The sequence below is a fragment of the Vitis riparia genome, chromosome 13 (assembly GCF_004353265.1).
Source record: "Vitis riparia cultivar Riparia Gloire de Montpellier isolate 1030 chromosome 13, EGFV_Vit.rip_1.0, whole genome shotgun sequence".
NCBI lineage: Eukaryota > Viridiplantae > Streptophyta > Magnoliopsida > Vitales > Vitaceae > Vitis > Vitis riparia.
In genome coordinates this window covers 24,217,479-24,226,836 of record NC_048443.1, presented here as the reverse complement: position 1 = coordinate 24,226,836, position 9,358 = coordinate 24,217,479, and the positions used below count along the sequence as shown (strand labels likewise).

The 9,358-nt window shown below is 30.3% G+C and overlaps 1 protein-coding gene across 2 annotated transcripts; it reads right to left on the bottom strand.

Annotated features, from left to right (window-relative positions):
- Positions 1-628: 628 nt before the first annotated feature.
- Positions 629-1,796, bottom strand: LOC117929149 (LOB domain-containing protein 1-like). Of its 2 annotated transcripts, none has more exons than XM_034849368.1 (2): positions 1,489-1,796; positions 629-1,083 (listed from the first exon to the last, which is right to left on the bottom strand). In XM_034849368.1, exons 1-2 carry the CDS (start codon positions 1,765-1,767, stop codon positions 829-831), a joined length of 534 nt encoding a protein of 177 aa, XP_034705259.1. In that variant the 5' UTR covers positions 1,768-1,796; the 3' UTR covers positions 629-828. The 2 variants fall into 2 exon arrangements, with proteins under 2 accessions (XP_034705259.1, XP_034705260.1); XM_034849369.1 differs by having other exon boundaries at positions 1,504-1,796.
- Positions 1,797-9,358: the final 7,562 nt, after the last annotated feature.

The following is a 9,358-nucleotide window of genomic DNA, read 5'->3' as shown; positions in this document are numbered from 1 at the left end:
ACATACCACAAGAGGATGACGATGAATACCACGAATTAGGACCACTAAGAATTAGGACCACCATGAAATAGGACCACCTTTTGTTCAAGGATCACCACTAGGATTCATGAGCTCCAAGCAATTTAGTTTTAATTATTGTGCAGTGAAGGAAATTTACTATCTTAATTAATGTGGTTTTATTCAAAATTAGATCAATTATTTCACTGCATGTCATATTAACTAACAGATCGAGTCAGTCAGTTAAATGGTAAGACAGTAGTCTTATTCGCTGAAATACCTAGACAACCCTTGTAAGGGAACTGAATGGTTCAAATCTCGCCCTGGACGCAAAAGGGTTACCCCACTCAAAGAAGTAGGGCATGCAATTAGCCAATGCTTGACCGAGAAAGCTCGACAACTGAAATGGGTCGTTATTCCTTTTGCTAGGAAAATGTGGATTAATCACTAGATTCCAAATATTGAACCATATCTTGCATCTGAATAAAAGGAGCTTCCATCAGCAATAGAAGTAAGAAAATAATCAAGATGGCTAAATTGACACCCATCAAACAGTACTACCAAGAATATAAATTTGGTCAAACACGAAAGAAGTGTTTTATATATTAAAGATTTACAGAACATGGTCCAAAGATACACTGATCTCTACTCCTTTTGCTTATCAATCTTCTCCACCAAGATCTCAATCATTGATATGACAGACAACCTAGAAAGCAACTAATCTTATCTTTATTGAGAATTTTCCATTTCTGTTGTCTTTATTAATTAGTCTCACACCCACTTAGATATACAAATTAATTGCAATTTTTTTTTCTTAATAAGATCAACTCTTCATGCACAATGAGGTTGCCAATCCGAACCTAAATCTCTGTCGAAGAAGCTTGCAATGTCATTTTGTTGCTGCTGCTGGCATTGCATGATAAGTAGCTCAGCTTGGGTCACGGCCAATTCTGCTTGGAGATCATTAAGTTGTTTCTGAAGCTTACTGATTGCACCAGCACAACCATAAACTGGATCATGAATTCTCACATTTGCTTCATATACCATGCTGCTCACAGCATCTGCTCTTTTGGACTCAGGAAGTTCCTGAAATTTTGTTAATATGATTTGATTAATGATTTAATCTAATTATCAATTAAATTTGATAAAATAACTGAGTAATACTACTTTGAGTGAAAGTAACTTAAAGTGAGCAAAAAGAAATCACGCTTTTTGAATTTAAAATACTTCCTGCCCTAGTTGCCCAATTCACATCAAACTACCAGCCACGATCTTATCTCTTCCTCCTTGTTTCTTTCTCAAAAGTTCATTGCTTAATATTAATCAGGATAAATATGTCAAATTTAGTAATTAAAAAAATCTGAAGTTAATTTTATTGAACAATCTTAATAATTAAAGTAAGAACTATTTAAGTCCACGAAGTCAGTAAAATCCATATATATCAAGTCATCTAAAGTTATCAAGTGAGCTTTCAATTTTAGCAAAAGTCACCTTAGTTGGATTTACCTGCAACGCCTTGACAATGTTGCTAGCTCCAAAGACTTTATGGGCAATGACGAATTTGAGCTGCTCACTTGGTGGAAAATATGGAGCTAAAAAGCATGTGTCTGTGCATCGACGACGGAGGACTTTGCAGGCGGCGCAAGGACCTTGAGCAACAGTTGGAAGAGAAGGAGAAGGCGTCAAAGAAGGAGAGTAAGATGATGATGAAAAGGAGAAAGGAGTGGAAACTCTGAGTGATCTTCTAGTTTTGTTAGTATTTTCCATCATCAAAGAGAGAGATGAAAAAAAAAATGGAATAAAACTCTTAGCCTTGGCCCTTTCTTCATGGCATATGGGGTTTTATACACTTGAGGCAGGGAACACTTTATCTTTGAAAAAACATGAGCTTTTCTGGGAATCCCTATCGCTACAAGAAAGAAACAAAGACCAGGTCAGATGGCATAATTTCACAACATATGATGACTCTTCCTTGAAACATTGTTCCGATTCATTTTCCAAATTTGTGACTACCAATTCATACAATGTATGGGCTCTAGACCCAACAGCATCAAGGTCACTGTCCAAATTCAACACAATTGACCCATGTCCCAAATCCCAAAATGTCCTTATTATGTTGAATGGAACTACAGATTCCTGCCGACTGTATGAACATAGACTGAATCTAGTCCGATATATGATAAATTTTCCCAGTTCATTCTTGAAAGTACTAGCTATGCAATCAAATATAGTAACATCTAATCTTATTTTATTTTATTTTTCTACAAAATCAAGGAATGACTGTAGGGGAATTAATGTGTTTGAAAATGAGGACAAGAAAAAACTAGATTAGTAGTAATATTTCATAGAATAATTTGGCAACCTGTTGAAGCTAATTTCTCCACCTCCCAAGGGTATATATGTTTGTTTATCTAGTAGTGGCTGCTTCTGTTCATTGGTACGTACCTTTCATCTCCAACAGTGGGGCAGTGGCTTTTCAAGTTCTCCATGTTCAAAACACATGGGTTCATTGGTGGTGCCACACTGATAGTCAGCAGGAAATTTTGTCCTACTGAAAGGGCTATGTCATCTTGTGAAGCTGTCAATTTAAGAGAGGTTCCTGATGAGAACTGAATTCATGAGGTCTTCCGACAAAGTTTATGATACATCAAAATCTTATATTTCTCCAACCGTTTCTTTCATTAAAGTTCTTAGCATTCATACTGTACTAAACCTGTTGAAGGATATAGTTCCATAAATGATGATTTCTTTTAGAAGTTTATTTGGTTAAAAGGATTTTACAGGCAAGTGTGGAAGATGAAACATGCATTGAGGTTTGTGAGGTCGGCAGTTATTCATGAAAACGTACGTTGGTAATAACTCAACTGATTTCAAAGTGAAAAATAAAAGTGAAGTTACTTTGCTGAAAAGATAAAAGCTTGCATCCGTGGCCCCAATGGATAGACAAAGTATTTGGATAGATTTTCAGTAAATGGCTCTGCTAAATCCTTCAAAGAGCTTAATAGTATATTAATTCATTAGAAAATTACAGTGAAGATTAATTCTTCAGAGCTTAGGAACTCAGCTTTCATTTAACCAGCTAACACCTTCCCCAAGGGAGACTGGGAGAAATTTTGAACAGTAGCCTTGTCCTCAAAATAATTGAAATCATTTGTTGATAAGGACTTGGTAAGTATGTATCTGCAGTTTGATTTTCTGTAGGCACATATCCAACCTCCAATTCTGTAGAAGCTACCTTTCTTGAATGTACTGAACATCTATTTCAATCACTCAATAATGACTGAACCCCAAATAATTTGTATTAGTGCTTGAGCAAGACGCGCGTCTATACTCTCACTGGGTATTAGATCTGATCACCGCCTTCTGTTTTCTAGATCTCCAAGCTACAAGGTTTCCTCCATATTAAATTGCATAACCACAAGTTGAAGGTCAATGTAACTTCCCCCAATCTGTATCTGCATATTGATCTTTCATGACCCATCCTTAGTGTAGGCTTGACAAATATTCCATGACTATCTGTCCCTTTGAGGTACCTTAGGACTCTTTCACAAATAAAGGATATATTTTCCATTTAAAAAATAATTTAAATTAATATTAGGATGAAATATGTGTTCTTTAGCAAACCAAACGTTAGCATAGTATAATATATATATACATACATTGGATAGAATATATATCATTATCCATTGCATGTACTATTAAGGATATTATATACCATTACAACAAGTTCTTAGAATCCTATCATAAATTTAAAAGAAATAATTAGTGAGTTTTACCTTGAAATGCTAAGACAATAAGGTCATGTTTGTTTAGATTATTTTCTGCTTTTTTTTTCGAAGGACATAACTTAGGTCTAAAAAAATGCTTGAACATCTCCCTACACTAAGAATGCACCCATGATGAATGTTTTCGGGCAAATGATGTTGCTACAGTTGTTTGAGATGAAAAAACAACTCAACCAAAGAGCCAACATGCGATTAAGCATGCGTTTGACAGTGATTTTGATAAGTATTTTTAACATTTCTAATACTTGAAAATTAAAAATTTTCAAGTGTTAAAAAACTAAAAACACTTTCCAAAATCACTACTCTAAGTGATTTCACTTCAGAATTCCAAAGAACATTCTTCATAAAAAAAAGTACATTTCACCACAATTTTTTTTAACCAAAAAAAGTGATATTCTTTGACCATGATTATTATTATTATTATTTTATGAGTAAAGGTAATCTTTTGCCATGATTCTCAATTTTTTCATAGAAAAAATTGACTGTTTGTTAGTAATTTATATTATGGTGAAAAGTGACATGTTGCCAAAATTGTATCTTATGACGAAAAGTAACTTGTTTACACGAGTTTTATTTTGTGACAAAACTTTATTTATTTATTTTTTGTTATAAACTTCATTTTTTATGATTAAAAACAATCATAGACTTAATACAACAAGGTTACCACAAATAAATTTTTGTAGTCAAAATTCTTTTACTGTAAAATACTCTCTTTTAATCACAAATTAATTCATGAAAAAAATTCCTAAAAATTATTCTCCAAGTGACACATGTTAACATCAAAGGAAGATATATTGTTGAAATCTTTAGGACTAAATTTTAAATTCAAATATAATCATTCATAAATCTAAAAGGATTTCAAACTTGAATTTAAGGTATCTATCTATCTATCTATCTATCTATCTATCTATATTCTTCTTATTCAAATGATAATGGAGAACTAACAAAGAAGCCAAAGTTTAGCATGATCTTTAACAACCTTAAGCATCCTTTTCAATTCTAAGTTATGTTCACAAACCTATTAAAAAAAATATATCAAATTACAAATTAAGAAAGTGCTTTCCACCTATTCTCAAAGCATACGATAAAGTTGAGATCATACCTAGTTGATTCTCAAGATGTACCTTGATTCAAAAAAGCATGACTATCAACCTTACCTCAACACCAAAATCTACGCAATAAATTTGAAATCAAACTTAGTTGGTCACTAATTATACCTCAATTTAAGAACCACCCTTGAATTAAGAGAAATGAGAAAAACTAAATCAAAGGACTATAGTTTAATTAAAAAAAAAATCACATAAAATTGTATTCATTCATATCAGTTTTAAGTTGATATTAATTTAATTCTATATACCATTAATCCAAACACGATATTTCCATGTTATTTATGTATTGGTTCTAATCCAAAAAACTACAATGAGATCAACAACAATATGTGATTTTCTTTCAACAAAAATTTTTAATCATGCATGGTGGTAATTTGCAAATCATATGTTGTAACTTATGTAAAACTTTAGCTTTTCTACATAAGTATATTTAAATAAAGAAATTGTAGAATGAAATTTTATCTAAATAAATATATTTTTGATATAAAATATAGAATGGTTTCTTAACATTAATGATTTTTCATGTAAAAATACTCCCAAATAATTTTATGTCATTCTTATGTTGAACCTTAGGTTAAAAACAGTACTAGGTTAGTTGAAAAGTCAAAGATAGTTAATCCATAGAGAGTATTGAGAAAAACTTGACCTCTTGTAACATATTCATTTATCACTTTTTAAGGTGAAATATTCTGTATCCATTTGATTTTAGATAAATATAAATTGGTTTCTTAACATGAAACCTACTATTAATTTTATATGATTCATATTCATTTATGAATAAAGAGAGAATAAAAAATTTGACCACTTGTAACATATTCATATATGGTTTTTTTAAGTTGAAAAATGTGACCTTCCCAAAAAAAGAGAAATATAGATTGATTTCTTAATATGAATAACTTTTCATATAAAAATAAGTTACTATTAATTTTATATTGTTCAATGTTAAACTTGAAAATAGTATTAAGTTAATTAAAAAGTCAAAGATAAGAAAGAGAGAGATGAGAAAATTTGACCACTTGTAACATATTCATTTATGGTTTTCGAAGGTGAAAAATGTAACTTTCCATTTTCATTACTGGATAAAGTTACAACCAACCTAAAGAAAAGAATGATAACATAAACATGCTTTTTGGGAGATAGGCTTATAAATATAAACCAACATACACTCAGTAGGGTCATACTAGCCCACAAAAACTCTTCTTGAAGTTCCTATTAACTTATTAACATGGTGAAGCTATTTACAATGTGTTACATCATGCTCTTCTTACTTATTTCTTCCTTAGGTTTGTATTATTGACATATGATTTGATATTCTCACTCATCAAATAATTTTAATCTTTAACATAGATGTTCTCATTTAAAATCTCAATAAGGAAGGCGATGTGATCAGTATATTTTACCATTTCGATTTTTTAGAAGGTTTATGCTTGTTTACAATGACAAATAAAAGTGATATTTTGAAAATCAATAACTAGCTAGTTCAAAAAATGTTACTTTAATTTGCCTTCATTTCAATTGATAACACAAAAAATATTTTTAAAAATTTCTCAAATTAATATTTTTTTAGTCTTTTCAATTTTATTTTTCATTTTCAAAATAAATATTGTTCTCAAATTTGAATTTGTACATTTCATACATTCTTTTCTAATTTTATTAATAATAATAGTGAGTTGTCTATATTTTATATGTGTGTGGTTTTCTTCATAATATATTCTTTTTTATTGACATTTGTAGCTGGGGCAAAGGTGTGCACAAATGCATTTCCATGCACTTAGGTAAATACAATAACGATTGCAAAATGAAGCATTCTACCTAGTTAAATCCAACTTGTGTTGGGATACCGCCACATAATCCTACAAATGTACAATGTCTTTGCTATTATAATTACTAGTAATACTAGTCACCACGCGTTATATCAACCATTATCCTGCATCTAAGTGGCATTATTATTTATGTCCAACTATGTTAAAAATGGTTCAATTTTATTCGTATAAATAAATTATTTAGACATTGCAATTAATTATCATATTCCTTTTCAATGACTGTTTTGTTGTATTTCAATGTACAATCGAGCCAATTTTAACCCATTAAGAAGTTGCTTATAGGAGAACTAATTAACCATACTCACGACATGAGTAAGACACTTTACAAATATGGCTTCATAGTTTCCTTTCCATACCAAGTTCTTGATTGGTGCTACTTTCATTAATTGACCTTATACAAATCTGTTCACAATTTTTCAAGATGAGCTACGTCACGTTTTTATGGTATTGATGTTCAATTTGAATTACATTATTATTTCATGTTAATAAGTAAATATAGAATTAATTGTGAATAGGAAATTATATTATCTAGGAACTTAATTTACTGTAGAATTTTTTGTTGAATGGGAAATGTAATATCATTGGTTACTATAACAGAGTTGTATAATTAATGTTGAATGGGTGGTGACATTGGATCATTTCCAATGTTTTATGGGCATTATAATTCTACAAGTTAGCAACCCTTCATCATTTCTTTACAAGGCCATTACAGGCCAACGTGTTGAGCCAACACGACCCACTTAAAAATTGTGTATGCTCGGGCCAGTCCATGCAAGCCAAATAGATGGCCTGACACAACACATAAACTCACGGGCTAATAATGTCGTGCGATGTTGTGGGTCGTGATGTGTCGATGGGTCATGGCCCATGGGCTACTCAATTTGTTAAAAATTTTAATTTAATTTTTTTAAGTCAGTTTGTCTTAAGTTTTTTTTTATTAAATAAAATTTCTTCTTGTTACTTTAAACACCTCTAATAATTATACTTTTTATTTTTTATATTTATATTTATCGAGTTTGTAACTGTAAAATTTATAGAAATGTTAGTTTTTGGTTTTTAAAAATAGTAAAAAAATTATATTTGAATTTGTTATTTGATTTTTGTTTTTTTTTTTATCAAAAAATAAATAAATTTAAAATAATGGAATATAAAAAAATAATTCTTTAATTCAATATTTCAACAAATTACATGAAAAAATAAGGAAAAAAAAAAAGTGAGAATTGCATCACTATAGTTTGAGCACATCCCAACTAGGTTGGCACCCACCCAACTATTAATCATATGCATTACGCAACTTTTAAAAATTAGCTACATTTAATATATTTAAAAGAAACAAACAACATATAATTCTTCAATTATCATATTCACTTTTGTCTTATTCAATCTTCATTCTTCTTTTTTCATCTTCAATCATCATCAATCTCTTGAACATCATTGTTTGTATTGAAATCCAATTTCTCAAAGTCTTTTTAAGTTCATCTTCTAAAGTTTGTAGTCTCATGCATCCATTTTCCCAATCCTTCAAACATGTCAAAGCTTCTAGCATCTCTATTGTAAGACTTGTCCTCATGTCTCCTATTATATTTGCAATTATAGAAAAAACAGATTCTGATGCCACAGTAGACACTAGTGGGGTTAGTAGATCACGTGTCATTTTAGATAACACAGAAAAAGTGGATTCATGAAATTTCCACAACTTCATAATATCCAAATTTTGTACTTCATGGGGGATAGGTATGAACAATAACCAGTATCTAAATATTTTGAAAGATCACACCTACTTGAAGGACCAATTTGTCATTTTCCCTTAGCTAATTGTATAAAGAATGGATCATTTCCAAATGTAGATGGAGTTATAGTACTTGAAGAGACACTACCATATTTATTCTCATAATATTTATATAAGTTGTTTAATCGTTCGTATATCTTACCTTCTAGTTCGGATGATTGGTTCATTCAAATAGCTATGAAATTTAAAATGTTTTCTACACCTTCAACCTTAACTCTTGAATCCATACAAGCAGCTAAACAATAAAGTGGTGGAATAGTCTTCTAATATTTCAAAAAAAAAAAAATTCCATTTGTACACATATTTCACTAAAAATGGGATGTTCCATATATTGTTGAAACACATCGCTCATCTTGCAAATACATCTAAATGTTACACAAGATGTAGGAGTATATACAACAGAACACATGTTAGTAGTATCATAAAAAACCTTCAAGAATTTAAAAAAGAAAAACCTTTCTCCCAATAATCTGAAGTTATTACAATTTCACCTGTCTTACTATTGACATAATCTGATAGTATGTTATGATACCCTATACAAGATTTAACATTAGGTAGGTAGAATTTCAATAATGACTGATATCATGATGGAATTTTTTCTTCTTGAAACTTACTGATTGACATCAAGTATAAAATTCTTGTAATTTGTTAGATGAATCAAGAAATAGTATAGTAGATCAGATAGCCTGTAATGAGAGTGATATTAATTTTAAAACATCTTGTACTATTAAATTAATTATATGAAAAACACATCTTACATGAAATATTTCACTTAGTAGACCTTCTCTATTTGTTCTTGTAAATAAATTCATGACACTTTTATTATTTCAAGCATTATCAAAGGTAATACTAATT

Excerpts from the sequence above, each read along its gene's own strand:
- LOC117929149 (XM_034849368.1), bottom strand. The coding sequence starts at position 1,767 with ATGATGGAAAATACTAACAAAACTAGAAGATCACTCAGAGTTTCCACT. Across the intron at positions 1,084-1,488 it reads TGCAGGTAAATCCAACTAAG|GAACTTCCTGAGTCCAAAAG; the intron begins GTGACTTTTGCT and ends ACAAAATTTCAG.